This window comes from Vicugna pacos, chromosome 23, assembly GCF_048564905.1.
Source record: "Vicugna pacos chromosome 23, VicPac4, whole genome shotgun sequence".
NCBI lineage: Eukaryota > Metazoa > Chordata > Mammalia > Artiodactyla > Camelidae > Vicugna > Vicugna pacos.
In genome coordinates, this window is record NC_133009.1 from 38,180,396 (window position 1) to 38,195,182 (window position 14,787).

Here is a 14,787-nt window from a genome sequence, read left to right on the forward strand (position 1 = left end):
ACACGACGAGGTTTTGCTGACGGTAAACCGAAGGGGCCGGGGGTCTCCTGTTCTCTTGAGCTGGACAGCCTCGGGTCCTGGGGTGGAGTGAGGCCTGGAGAGGCTCCGTCGTCGCTGTCCCCCACGTCGAGGGCCCCCAGGGGTCACGGCACCCCAGAAGTTCACAAGCACGGGCGGCACACCCACGGCACTGCGGGCCGAGACTAAGGACTAAGGCACCGGCCGTCCTAAAGGAGCTCCGCCCAGGGCGAAGTAGGCAGCGTTAATTCACACTCGACAGCCAAGTACTCAACAAAGAAACGAGTTCGAGAGCTTCGGGGAACCCCAGCCGAGTGACTCCGCGTTTGTGTGGGCTCGGCATGTCCGGTCAGGTGAACCTCGCCGCACCTGGGCTTCCCGCTCGGCCCCGCCGCGCGCACGCGGAGGACCCAGGACCCGGCGGAGCCCCGCCCTCCGCCTGCAGCAACCCCCAAACCCCGCCCCGCCGCCCGAGCCCCGCCCTCCGCCTGGAGCACCCGTCCCGCCGCCCCGGCTCCCGGCTCCCATTGGCTACGGGAGGAGGCGGCGAGCCAATCCCCTCAGTGTAACGCCCTCCTCCCGGGATCACTTCCGCCGCCAGGCCAGGCCCCGCCCCGCCCGCCCGGCATCGCTGGCGCCGCGGAGTCAAGATGGAGGAGTACGCGCGCGAGCCCTGGTGAGCCTGCCCGGCCCTCTGCCCGCCGCCCGGCCTCTGCCCGCCGCCCGGCCTCCGCGGCGCAGGCCGCCCTCAGCCGCAGGCTCTGGGGCAGAGGGCACGCAGGCCTGAGCGGCCGGCTCCTCGGGCGGGGCCGCGCGGTGACCTTGCGGCGGATGGAGGGCGCCCGGGCTCGGCTGTGCCCTGCAGCCCGGCGGGTCGGGAGCAGCCCCTCCGCCCGCCGCCCACCCTGGCTCGCCCCGCCTCGGGGAGGGAAGCTGGCCCGAGAGGACGGCGTGCGGTGCCGGGGCGCTCCGGTGGGCAGGCGTTACGGGAGTGCGGAGGGAGTAGCGCGCCCGCTGACCGCGGACGCGAGCCCGTCGTTCCGCGTTTACCGGGGGATGGGGGGCTCCGCGCCCGCACGGGGCCCCAGGAGTGAGGGCACCACGGGGTCAGGCGCGTACTCCCTCTGGGGGCACGAGGCAAAACCAGCTCTCGTCACCGGGCTTCCCCGTCAGCGCGCGCCACGGTGCCCTCAAGCTGTGCGGAGGGCCCAGCGCTTTGCGTTATTGCCTTGCCGGCACTAACCACGTTGCCTGCTTTGTGCTGCCCCCGCCCCTCGAAATGAGACGCAGCGTATGTTTCAGTGCTCCCAGCTCCTTAAAATTACTTTCTCCAGAGGTAGTGACCCCTTCCTGGGTGGTGCGCAGGTATGCAGGACCCTGTGCGCTGTTGCCGACTGCTCTCGGGTATGTCATGACACAGGTCAGCAGCAGGGGAAGTTATTTGGGTTAAAGATGTTACGAGAAACGTAAATTTTCATCTGCTAACTTATTAAGTGCCCCTTCGCTTTCTCTTAGTCCTGAAGCAGTACCATCGGTTGTCTGTTGTGTGCTCAGAACTACTTGGATTTCGTGGGCCACCCGTTTCTGAAGTCATCCAAGCGTCTTTCCCCTCCCTCTGCATCCCCACCCCAACCCCACATGCGGTCTGAATTCTTCCGCACTCCCGCCTTTAACTTCCTGTTAGGACCTTACCTGGCCTCCTTAGTGTCTTGGACAGTAGCTTCCTCAGTGCTTTCCTTTCCTCCAGCCTTTAATGCATCATAGGTACGTAATTGTCCTAAACACCTTTCAGCTATGTTTTCTCTTGAGAAGCCTTAGTCTGTAGGATGTAGTGGAAGGAATCTGGGGGCTTTGGAGTACTAGATGTGTATTTAAGTTGGCTCTACTAGTCATTACCCGTGTGCCCTTGGGCAGGTTACTGAGCCTCTGTTCATCTGTAAAGTGGAGAGGAGACAGGAATACTGTTTTCCAAAGGTAAAGGATGAGGGATTCTGTAAGAAAAAGCTCTCAGAGCACTGCTTCTCAAACTTCTACAGTGAAATCAAGTCACCTGTGGACCGTGTTAAATTGTGAACGAATTTAGTAGGTTCTGGGTGGGACCTCCCAGGAGTGCAGTTAAACGAGCTCCCAGGTGTTGCTGATTCTGCTTTTAGGCCAGCAGAAGCAGGCTGACAGTAGGAGCCTCTGCGTGAGGCTGTGGTTCTTCACAAGCTCCCGACTTGTCTTATGCTTGGAAGGGATGGGTGTTTTGGCTTCATTCAGCGTTTTGCATTCTGTCTGGCAAAGTCAGAAACTACTCGTTCAGGGTCTCCAGCGGCAACGATGCGCTGAGCTCGCAAGTTACTTGAGCAGGTGGGTTGCCCGCAGGCTTGACCCTTGAGACCAGGAGAAGTGTTTATTCACAGTGAGCTGAAGATGAATTTAGCTATTCACAGACTTTTATAAGCCACACTGCTAGGACAGCAGTTCTGTTCTAATGAGCTTCCCCAGATTTCACTGAGCCGCATAAGTTAGGGTGCTGCATTGGAAGCTGGGTGTACGAGTTTCACCTCTGATTAATGGGAGTTAGAGAACACTGATGTGCTAAATGTATCATGCAAGCTGCAGTTGCAAATGCTCTGCACCTGTTGAATCTTCGGTCTTTGGTCTCGGCTTCCAATTTTGCAGCCCCAGGAGGCTGGATCCCCATCGCTGATGACAGTGTAGTTTTCCACATGCTTATTTATTTGCTTTGGGGCAGTGTTGGACTCAGAATAGATACACCAGCAGCTGAGCGAGTGAATAAAGTGCTGTAAACAGGCAGGACCTAAAGCCAGTTCCATTCCCTCTCGCTTAGGTGGCTTCGGCCGAATAGACAGAATGTGTTCAGATGCTCCTGGCTGTGGTGGGCCCTGCCCTGGAATCTGTTGTGTGCCTGCTGGGTTTGCAGAGAGGGTCTTATGGTTCATAAATGAGAAATACAGCCTTCTTGTTCTTCCCCCACTAGTCCCTGGCGAATCGTGGACGACTGCGGTGGAGCCTTTACAATGGGAACCATAGGTGGTGGTATCTTTCAGGCACTCAAAGGCTTTCGCAATTCTCCGGCGGTAAGTGGCTGAAGCGTCCCATGTTGTCAGCTCTTGAAACCTAGGTTTGCTCATCACTCAGGCCCCATCACTGGGTTGGAGATGCACTATATTTCTAATATATTTTAGTTTTCTTTGGTTTCCGTATAGGGAGTAAACCACAGACTACGAGGGAGTTTGACAGCTGTTAAAACCAGAGCCCCACAGCTGGGAGGTAAGCAGAGTTTTTTCATTTGTACTCCAGACAATTTCTTTCCCATTTTTTGGAAGCTGAAGTTCTGTTTTTTTCCTTTTTAAGATTATACCACTTAGACATTTTACTTTGGTCTAAATAAAAGCTTGTCACAGCTTAACATCTCTGAAGGGCCTTGATTTATGATTTCCTTGGAAGGTTAACCTAAATTGTTGCATCCTATTGAAAATAAGCCTGTCCTTCAAACGCTCGGTGGTGTTTTGTTTTTCCCTCTTAATCCAAAAGGCAGACAGCGTGCCTACAGCTCGGGTTTGTGAGAGTCAGAGGTGGTAGCCTCGGGCTGCGTCACGCCGAGGAGAATGAGCTGAAGGGCTGAGGTTTGTGAGAGAGGGGCTGTACGGCGGGCTTTGGCCACGGCGCCGAGGTCGGTGCCGCAGCGGAGAGGGCTGTGTTCCTCCCGCTGTTTGAATGTGGTTGTTCAGAAGCTGGGAGAAGAGGTGGTGAGGAAGCCTGGGGGCCGTCTTCGCCTGTAAAGGCGCCGTTGGGCTGAAGAGACCATGTGTACCGCGCGGTAACGTCGTGGTGCTTTCAGTCCTGCTGAGTGAGGCTGTGCGTCGGAAGAAGTGGTTGTCGTTGTTTTTAGCGGAGAGTAGCTAGTATCGAACGTTCACCGAGTGCCGGCTGTGCGCCCAGCACTCTGCGGAGGCTTTCACAGGATATTGGACTTCATCCTCAGCAACACGAGAGGTAGTTATTTCGCCGTCTTCTAGCGAGGAAGCTGAGGGGTGAAGTGATGGTCTTCGCTCTGTAGTGATTGCACAGCCTGGAAAGTCAGTGTGACCAGTTTTCCTGTGTCTTAACGGTTGCTGTGTTGTTCGGGGATGCTACGTGCTGTCGGAGTCCTTGCCAAATCCCGAGCCTCCACGTAGGCGGCGGTCCTGTGGGTTTTGCAGGCTTTTGAGAGGATGCATCCGTCACAAGCATTTTCAGTGACTAAGAAAACAATCAGGTGACTCACAGGCATGAAGAGTCTACGGAGCCCAGAGGACTGAATGTAGTGAGGCCCTGGGACCGAGGAGATCGGAGTGAGTGTGGACTTCGGGAGCAGCGGGTCAGTGTTGGGCCATCGGTTGAGACGGGGGCACAGCACTCAAGTCAGATGCTCCGTGTGGGGAACGGGCTGTGGGGTGTTCGGGAACTCTGCTGTCTTCACAGCTTGTCTGTAACTCCAAAACTAGTCTAAAATTAAAGGTTTGTTTAAAACAACAGTTGGGGTGGAATGGAGGGAGGGTATGTCACAGTGCCGGTGAGCTGGGACCGTTCATTTCAAATCCTGGGAATCGGCCTTTTTAAGGAAACCATTGAGTGATCTTTATGAAGTCTTGACTTTTAAAAGCACTGGATGGCATTTTCAGTTTAGTTCAATGAGCATTTGCTGAGCTTCCGGTTAAGATCCCAGGAAACGCACAGTCGTAATTGTGTCCTGAGAAGTCTTATATTGTCATAGCAGAAATACGAGGTGCTTTGATGTGTCTGCCTTACTCTTCAGGCACTTCCTTGCACTTGGGACGAGGTGCTCCAGGCTCATCCTGTGTGCTCCCCCCACCCCTGCCCCGGCCCAGCCGTAGAGGCAGCCGTTTCCCCAAGGAGCCCTGGTTCCTTTCGGTTGAGGGTGGTATTTAGAAGCCAAAGTCTGGACACAGAGTGTATCATGACTGTTGGGTGTTGCAGTTCCCAGGCCTTCTTCGTAGCAGAGCTTAGGAATGTGTGCATGTATGTATGTGAACACACACTAACCCCGTCCATATACGTGCACAGGTTTTTATCCATACATGTGTACATACTGGAAATCACGAGTTCACACTGATAAACCTCTAAAGTCGATCCAGCCCACAGGTCCATTCTTCTCTTTTCATACGAACATCTTCCTTCTTGCCCCACTTCGGCTGTGGCACCTGGTGGCAGGCCACCCTTCCACGTGGACATAGGGATGCTCCATGCCCTGAGTGTCCTTCCTGTGGGCTCAGCTTCCACCCTCGTCCGTCACCGTAGCTCACCCCGTGCCATGCTTGGGACTGTGGAGGTTTCCGACTCTTGCGAGGGAGTGGGAGGGCCTTGCTTGAGGAAGCAGGAAATTCTAGCATCCCTTCCCTTGGCGCCACTGCTCCCCCAGGGCGCAGAACCGCTGGATCAGAAGAAAGGGCTGCTTTACTTTCGTGTCGTGTGTGATGTCTAGCACTGGACAGAAACAAGGAGGCTCATGCGTATTTGAGCTGGTTGTATCAGCCAGATTTCACCCCCAGCATGACAGCTGGAGAGGAGTGCTGGTGACAGTCTTGCTCAGACCTGGACGTGGCCCTCACGTACACACCTGGCAGCCATGAGGTTTCAGAGAGGAAGAAACAGCGTGCCTGAGGCTCCCCTGCCACCTTCCTCCTCTCCCTCGTCCTGGCACGCACGAGAACTCTCTTCCTGTAGTGCACGTCGTGTGTGTTCAGTGGAGAAGATTTAGAAAATAAAGCAAAGCACAGCAAAATTAAGTCACCTGTTACCTGTCACCAGAGGTGCCGGTGATGAAATCTTGGTGTTGTCTTTCTCGATTTTGCATGTACTTAAGTGTATGTATGTGTGGGTGGATGTTGTTATTTTATGAAATTGTGACTGTTTAGGAAGCGTTCACGGGCAAAGTAGCCTGATTTGGGGTGGTTGCAAGTTTCATACTTGAGGAATGAAGGCTAGAAAGGAGAGTGGAAAGGTGCCCCCCATTCCTGTGTTTTCCCACAACTCTGGCCGCTTGTACCCCTCACTTGCGTCAGCGTGTATTGGCTTCCACCTGTAACATGTTCCACAACAGCTGGCTTTCCTGCTCCTGCTGGTGGTTTTCATGGAGCAGACACTCTGCGGCTCTTAACTGAAGAGAAGGAAGACGGGGCAGGTGGAGCTTTGAGGAAGGAGAGGGAGAAGGAAGGAGGGGCTTCTGAACAGACGCGTGGTTCTGGGGGGGCGAGCGTGTGTCCCTGACTCTCAGGCCTGGCCTGGGGACTGCGGGTTCCCAGCGGGGCAGCACAGGCCCAGCTGTGTTGAAGACACATGTGTTCTGGCTTTTGTTCAGTGCTTGTTCAGGCCTGTCTGCATGTGTTTGTTTAAGAGTGTGAGGTTTTAAGACTACACTGTGTTGTTATTTAAACTTATGTTTTTTGTTTGTTTTAATTTTTTTGTTAAATTATTTTTAGGGGGGAGGTAATTAGGTTTATTTATTTGTCTATTTTTTAATAGAGGTGCTAGGAATCGAACCCAGGACCTCACGTGTGCTTAGCATGTGCTCTACCACGTTAGCTATACCCTCCCCCCCAAACTTATGTTTGATTGTAACATTTTAAATCTAAGATACAAAAATGAAACTTTTTTGTTTTTAAATAAAACAGGTAGTTTTGCAGTTTGGGGCAGTCTCTTCTCCATGATTGACTGCAGCATGGTTCAAGTCAGAGGGAAGGAAGACCCCTGGAACCCCATCACCAGTGGTGCCCTGACTGGGGCCATCCTGGCAGCCAGAAGTAAGCAGTCATGCCAACACACACGGTCATCTGGGTTTAGTGACAGACGTGACGCATAACACTGAGTGTTGCATCGTCTGGGAAAGCGTGAGTGTGCGTGTGATCTGGGGGAGCTGTAAAGGGTCTCTGGATGTGGCGTGTTTGCGAACAGAGAGCTTGGGCTCTAAACGTAACCCCCGTGGCCAGGGAGCAGTGCGGCTTCCCGCCCTGCGCTGACGGTCGTGGCCGGTTCACCACACCTTTGTGCCTGGGCTTCCTCTCCAGTCTCTGGAGTTAATGGGGTCCTGGCCACATAGCCTTGTTCTGAGTAAAGAGCCTAGAGCCATCTTTTGGATCTTTGGGACAGAGAGCAACCCGGAATTCGTCTGGGCTTAGCAGGCCAGCCAGGGGTCAGTATGCTTCCTCTGCACAGGGCCCAGGAGTCGGAGTGTTGGGCCCTGTGGGCTGAGGAGCTGCGTCCTGGCCGCTCAGCTCTGCACTGACCCGACAGCAGTGGCGGCAGTGCAGACGTGTATGGCGGGGCTGCCCCCTGGCACGCGGTCCACGTGGACAGTGAGCTGGCCAGGACCAGGTCTTGGCCAGCGAGCGGGAGGTTTGGGAGGGTGGTGGCAGGGAGCTATCCAGACAGCTCTTTCCTTTGTTACACCTGACATCAAACTGGATTCCCGCCAAAGTAACCTCTCTGTCACCACTGTGCCAGATGGACCAGTGGCCATGGCCGGGTCAGCTGTGATGGGCGGCGTTCTCCTCGCTCTGATCGAAGGAGCCGGCATCCTGTTGACGAGATTTGCCTCTGCGCAGTTCCCCAGTGGTGAGTCTCCTCTGCCCGGCGCCGTGGCTCGAGCGTTCTGGTGTGGCTTCCTGGCGTGAAGAGAGAAGGTCTGCCTCGTGTGTCAGTGTGTAGGGACTGAGCACAGACGTGTGCCCGTCGGACAGGGTGGGTGCGCATGCAGTTAGCCTTGTTTCATCACAGCAGCCCAAGTGCCGCGGTCTGAGGATTGCCTTTGACCTCTCCTTAGTGTTCTCAGGTTTTATCGTCTGAGACATGCTGATCACTTTGGAGGTGCTTGAAGAGAGGGCCTTGAGGTGTGACAGTGGCAGCAGGCAGGCGACAGCTTGTGCCCGCATGTGTGTGGGCCCCGTCCCAGGTGCAGGGCAGCGGGTGTGGGACCAGCTTCCCAGCAGCAGAGGAGGTGGTGTGGTCGCGTTGCTCGCCTTGGAGAAAGTGGGCGGCGAGGGAGAAGGCGGCTGGTGGTGAGGGGTCACCGCAGGGTTGGAAGGGAGAGCTTTCTGAGAAGTTGGTGATGTACTTTGTTGGAGGACTTTCTGTCGTCCTCTCCCTGCTGTGGAGAAAGCTAAAAGGGGCCATTCCGTCGCCCGTGGGCCGTCACACACGGTCCTGGAGCATCTGCTCAGCGGTTAGCGTGTGAAGTTTGTCACTGAGAAAACACCGGTTGTCTGCTTGGGACTGTTCCTTGCCTTTGGAGGAAGCAGGAGACACAGGGTCACAGTCGGACAGCAGGGCCTGGCGTTTGTGGGGGGGACACGCGGAATAGTGAGACACACTGAGAGTTATTTTTGGAGCTCGGAGAAGATTCAGCCTAGAGTTAGGAGCAGGTCACGGCTCCCAGTTTGACTTGATCCTCCCGAGGCCCCGAGTGAGAGGTTCAATGTGTTCTGGGCACGGAGTTCCCAGGCCCCACTCGCCAGGTGCCCGTGCGGTGACCTGCAGGCCCCTGGGCCTGTTCCCCGGGTTCCTGTTTCTCAGTCGTTACTTTGGCATTAGCCCTGTCTTGATGACCACTCTCCGTTTGGCTTTTTGGTTTGCTTAACCCTTTAGTGGGAAAGACTTCCCGTAAGACATCAGGAAAGCTCCGTGTTTTCAGAACTAAAACAAGATCTTGGTCACATTGTCTTACGGGATTTAGCCTCGTGTAGTTGCTTTAAGCTTTTTTTCTCAGAGGGAAAGAAGTGTTTTATCTTAGACAGGAGATGTGTTTCCAGAAACCTGGGGGGTGGGGGGGATCTTTGAAAAACTAATCAGGTTTCTCAAATTAGCTTACACGCGGAAGTTCTTAAACAGTGAGGAAAACCACTCACAACTGTGTCTAAATGACGACAGTGGTTATCCGTAGCTTTGTCTTTTTCACCCACGTCTTCTCAGGCGGGCGGTGATGAACGGGTGCTGTTTTCATAGTAAAAACTGACGTGACTGGAGCACTGGAAAGCCCTCTTTGTCCCTTCCAGATACTTGCAGTCTGCCTCCGTTTCCCTGAGGAAGGCGTGATTGCTCCCATTCAGGTCTCTTTTCAAAGGAGCCACAGTTTCTCCTTGTTCAGAGATGAAACACGGTGGCCCCTGCTCTGCAGGCCGGGGCAGGCTGTCCCCGCGTCAGAGCCCGGTCCTCACTGACTTGATCATGTAGGTGCATCGCGGGTCCTCTTGAGACGCGGCGCTGGCGCTGCAGCTTTAAAATCGCTGCTGAGGACACGGCAGGCGGGCGCTTCTGTCCAGCCCTGACGTGCAGCTTGTTTGGCAGTTGCTCTGCAGCCTGAGCGTTGCTTCCTGCCGCGATGAGCCCACCTGCCGCCCCCGGCAGGGCTGAGGGCGCGGCTCTCTCCTGGCGTGGGGATTCGGGCCCGGTTCTGACGCGGCACCTACTTCGGTCGAGCTGACCGATTCGCTCCCTCCGGGGACTGGTTCTTGTAAATGACACGACAGCTAGGTGGTGTCTCCGTTCTCCTTCATCGCAGGTCCTGCCTTTGCTGAAGACGCCGCCCAGGGGCCTGCAGCCCAGCTGCCGCCCTCACCCTTCGGAGACCACCGGCAGTATCAGTAGGACCTCGCTCCTGGGGCTCCTTCGCGGAGCGCACAGCGGTTCCAGAATGGACCTGGGGAGACCGAGCTGCAGTCTGTTTTAAGCCCCGGGTGGGAGAGCCGTGGCCACGGAGGCTCTGAAGAGACACCCAGCACCTTTTCTACTTAGAGGAGCATGGGGCAGGGGTGGGAGCTGGAAGGAGAGCACACATACTTATTCACACTTGGATTGCGCTTGTGATCAGAGTGACAGCCTAGTGTCGTACATGGAAGCATGGCGCATGCCGAGAAGACGAGGGACCACACAGCAAACTGTCATTCTGCGGGGCTTCTCTGCCTGGTCTTGCTCTCTTAGTCAAACAATAAACAGCGCCTGGAGATGGCTGGTTCTTTCAGGCTCAGCTGCGGAGCGCTCCCTCCAGTCCCGCAGACTGCCCGGGACGTGGGCCCCGTCGACGGCAGGTGGGCAGTGGCGGGGCGGCCTCTGCGGCTGCGGGCGGTGTGGATGCGCTGCAGGCACTGCCAGGTACGCGTCCTCTTGGCTTTGGGTTTCAGTCCAGCGCTCTTTACCTCCGGGACGGCTGTGTCTTGACTCTGAACCCTCAGAAACCAGGCTGAAAAGAGCTTCCTTCCAGCGCACCCTGTTCTGTCTGGGAAGGATCGAGGGGGCACAGCAGCACTAGGGGTGGTGTTCACTGCATCCTGGGAAAGAACACAGGCTGTTTTTGATGAGCTGCAAGTCCCCTGAAGCTGCCCTTCATCCAGGGGGTATTTGGGGTCTGGTTGAGCCTGGAAGACGAATTGGCACTTCCGAATGGGCCGTTTTGCTGATTGTATTGGGAGTGACCTGCGGCCTTCCAGAAGGCAGGCTGTTGTTACCCGCCCACCTGTGTGTGAGACGGAGAACCAAGGCCGCGTGGGTGGTGAGCGCACACTGACATTCCACTCAACGCCAGACACGCAGTAAGCGTTTAATTGCTAATGCTGGGTTACTTTGTGTGTGTGTGGTAAAATATACATAAAATAATACTTAAAATTTTAACCACTTGTAAGTGTACAGCTGAGTGGAATTTAAACGCAGTCGCAGTGTTGTAACCATCACCGTCATGTGAACTAAGACTTATCATCGCCGGCATAAACTTAGTTCCCGCTGGACAGTAACTTCCAGTAATGGTAGTTCTGTTTAACTTCTTGAGGAACCACCAAACTTTCCCACAGCGGCTGCCCCGTTTTACATTCCCACCAGCAATGCACAGGGTTCCCAGTTTCTCCACATCCTCGCCAACACCTGTTATTTTCATTAAAAAAAAAAAAAAAAAGATAGCCATCTAGCGCAGGCAAGGCTGCGCATGGTGGTTGGGGCGGCGTTGCCCCCTTGACAAGTGACACTGTGCCTGCTGGCCGTTCGTGTGTTTGCAGCATTTGCCTTCCAGCCCAGAGCTCTTAACTTCCAGTCGTAAACACAAGATGTTCATCAGAAGAACAGTTCAAGGCTGAGGGTATGTTGAACTGCAGGGAAAATGCTTTCCGTTTCTTAAGGCCTCCTCAATTTGTTCTCCTAAGTGCTGTATCGCTTTGGAAAGTTAAGTTGTTTCTTGTGAATTCTGACTCTGCAGGGAGTGTTCATGTGATGGTGGCATGGTTTTGCCGTTTCATCGGTTAACTCTTGAGTGTCTTCAGCTTAGCGTACCGGAAGCAATCCTCGGCTGCAGATGAATTTTCTGAATTAGGGGTGGCCTGGAAAAAGACAGAGAATCAGTTCTTTTTGAAGAGGTTGACATTTAATTCTACCCTATGCCGGACAGCAGGTGGAAATCCCTAAGGCCTTTCCAGTCGACCCCGAGGCTGCTGGCTGCCCTTCTGCGTGGTGGATGAAAGACGCCCCCTCCTCCCGTGCTCGGGAGAGGCTCTGCCCTGCGGGGAGCCGTCTGTCCGCCCCGCTGCTGCAGCTTGTTCTGAAGGTCGTGGGCAAACCACCCGGCGCGCCCCGTGTGGCGCTGGAGGAGGGAGGCGGAGGGGAGACCGCGCACCGCCGTCCCGGCACAGGTGTTCAGGCCCCCCGTCCTCTAACTGCCCCCCGTGTTTTGCGGGCACATTCCTGGGTCTGAGGTCCCCCCCGTATTTTGCGGGCACATTCCTGGGTCTGAGGTCCCCCCCGTCCCCTCCTGGTCCTGGTGTCATTCTCAGCCCGGCAGGGGCACGTTGTGAGGGGCTGGTGCTCATCTGTTTTCTCTGCCCTCCCCTTTGTACCCAGTTTCCCAATGAGAGTATCAGCCTGTAAAGCTGAGGCTCGCAGTGGGCTCCATGGATGCTCCCGGCAGCTCTGCACGGCGCTCGTGTCGCCATGTGCGTATCCATCTGTCCCCCCACTTCCTGAGAAAACTGAAAGTTTACGACACTCACTGATGAGCTTTACAGGATACGGTTTTAAGTTTAGCAAATAATAGAAAGTTAGGTAAATTCTAATAAATATCTTAAAGTAGTGATTTGAAATGTTTAATAAATATTCTAAAGCAAATTCTGGTATACTCGAGCCCAGAATAAAAGGTGAAATAACCAAATTGTTCTAATTACCAAAATAAATGTCAGCAGAAACAAGCAGACAGGAAGGAGGCTTCCCTCAGCCCCTTTGTGGAATGGTGGAGTTAGTTCCTCACCTCAAGGTTGAAATGCCCATCAGGAAGGTCCTGTCTGTTTCTCCCCTTTTTCCCATGGTTTCTGACGCTTTGTGTGAAGCCGGCACGCGATTGTGAACTTCTGAGCCAGGGCTGGAAGACGAGGGGGTTCGGCTGCACCTGCTGCTGGAAGTGCGTCTGTTTCATGTGTGGAAAGTCTGCAGATCGTGACACCGCAGTCACAGCTCCACCCCGTGGCGGGCTGGGTTCAGAACTCTGTCTAAATCTGCTCCGTCTCCGGGGCAGCGGACTGAGGGGCCTCTTCCTGAACCCTGGCTACACCCACTTGCTGTGGCCGTGCTGCCGTCTTGCTGCTGCTGAGCAGCTGTGGTGTAGACCCCGTGCAGCCAACACAGGAGAGGCAGGGAGGAACCTCGTTTTATAATAGGTACTCTGTAAACATCGGGCAGGTGACTAGATTACCATATGCAGATGTGTCTGTGCCCAATTTGAAAGTCTGAAGGTTTTTAAAGAAATACATTCAGGCATACACATGTAATTTTTAAAAATCCATGTACTGTCCACACAACACAAGGAGTGAACCCTCCTCCCGGAGTTGGGGCCTTCTTTGTACAGCTCCCCAGTCTCATGCACCAGCCGCCCCTCAACAATTAACTGCCCCCCTGAATTTGGTGCTTATCACTCCCATGTATTTCCTTGTGTTTTTAATTCATTGTTTTAATTTGAGATAATCTGAGCTTTACAGAAAAACTGCAAAAATAGAGTTCAGAACATCTTCCACGCAGCCTCCCTGCCCGCTACTGCGCGCTCGCGTAGGCAGAGCGCAGCCAGCACGGCTGCCTTGTGCACATGGTCCCCTCAGCTGAGCCACAGGCTGCGTTTGGACCCTGCTCTCCCCCATGACGTCCCTTGTCTGTTTTGGGGTCCAGCACGCTGTCCCGTGTCCCAGGGTCATCCTGTCCCCTTCCATCTGGGCAGTCCTCAGCCTTCCCTTGTTTGTGGCCTTGATTCTGGTGAGGAGTAGAGATGGCTCTTTTGAAGACACCCTCAGTTTGGGTTTGTCTGCTGTTTTCTCCTCAAGTTGTGTGTTCTCGGGTGGCAGCCCCCCCTCGGTGTGCCCCCTCTTCAGGCCAGGGCAGATGGTGTCTGTGTGAACCGTTGCTGGTGAGGGTGACCTTGAACACTTGATTCTGGTCGTGTCTGCAGGCTTTATCCACCATAAGATTACTAGTTTCCATTTTTGTAATTAATATCCGAGGGGAGATACTTTGAAATTATGCAAATACCATGTTTTTTGCTTACCCTTTTGCCCACTGATTTTGGCACTGGAGTTCTAGTGGTAATTTCCTGTTTTCTCATTCCTTCTACCTGTGTTAGCTGGAGTTTGCTGTAGGGGAGAGCTGTCCTTTCTGTCCTGTCTCTCACTTGTTTACTCAGCTGCGTGTCCGTGTCCGTGCCGGCGTGGACTCGTCGGTGCTCGAGTTATTTGGGGCTGTAATCCAGCTCTTGCTGCTTGTTTGCCCAGGTGGTTCTAACTGTGGCCACTGGGGACTCTTAGGTTAGCTCTGAGGCCCTTGCAGCGTACTTTTTGTTACTGTTTTTTATTTTTATTCTTTTACTACTTCATTATTTCCCAGTATCACAAGATGCTCCAGCTCATCTTCTGTGTTTCTTGCCCCAGCCCTGGAGTCAGTCTCTTCTCCGGGGAGCCCTAGTTCCTTCTACTAGAGAATAGTGTTTAGAAACCCAGATCTGCGTGTTAAGGGTACTCATTCCTACAGGGGTGTCACTGCTGCTCGTCCCGTCCAGTGGGAAGGCATATAACGTACTAACCCTGCACATGCACTTCACTTCTGTGTTCATTCCTGGGTCTGTCCACGTGCGTTTAGGACGAAAACCACAAGCGCCTCCAGCTCCCATCCAGCAGCACAGGCTCGGCAGTAGCTCTCTCTCCTTGTTTGTAACTGTAAGAAGCCTTGTTCTCATTATCTACAATAATTTACTTATTTGTTTAGGGTAATTTCAGAATTGCTGAGCCGTGCCTCTGTGAAAAGCAAATTTGCTTTTCAGTGCAGGTTTGTTTTGTGGCCCAGCATATGGCCTATTTGGTGAATGTTCCATGTGAACTTGAGAAAACGTGTTCTGATATTGTTTGATAAATGCCAGTTAGGTCTGGTTGGTTGGTAGCATTGTTCAGACCTTCTGTATCTGTATTGATTTTCTGTCCACTTGTTCTCTTATCGAGCGACACGTGTGGAATCTCCAGCTGTAATTGTGGATTTGGCTATTTTGCCTTTCAGTTCTATCCGTTTTTGCCTCATGACTTGAAGCTCTGTTGTAAGTGAAATAACACATTTAGGTTTGTACGTTTTAGGGGAATTGACCCCTTTACCATTATATGAAATCCCTCTTTATCTTTTATAATATTTCTTACTCTGAAGTTTTCTTTGATATTAATATAGCTACTCCAACTTTCTTTTGCTTAGTGTTTGCTTAGTTTTATA

General features: G+C 53.7%; 1 protein-coding gene across 2 annotated transcripts; it reads left to right on the plus strand.

Moving 5' to 3' along the window:
- Positions 1-618: 618 nt before the first annotated feature.
- On the plus strand, positions 619-10,030 carry TIMM17A (translocase of inner mitochondrial membrane 17A). Of its 2 annotated transcripts, none has more exons than XM_006213239.4 (6): positions 619-694; positions 3,005-3,104; positions 3,234-3,297; positions 6,702-6,830; positions 7,531-7,641; positions 9,584-10,030. In XM_006213239.4, the coding sequence occupies exons 1-6, from the start codon at positions 669-671 to the stop codon at positions 9,667-9,669; spliced, it is 516 nt and encodes a 171-aa protein (XP_006213301.2). In that variant the 5' UTR covers positions 619-668; the 3' UTR covers positions 9,670-10,030. The 2 variants fall into 2 exon arrangements, with proteins under 2 accessions (XP_006213301.2, XP_072804941.1); XM_072948840.1 differs by lacking the exon at positions 619-694 and adding an exon at positions 835-990.
- Positions 10,031-14,787: the final 4,757 nt, after the last annotated feature.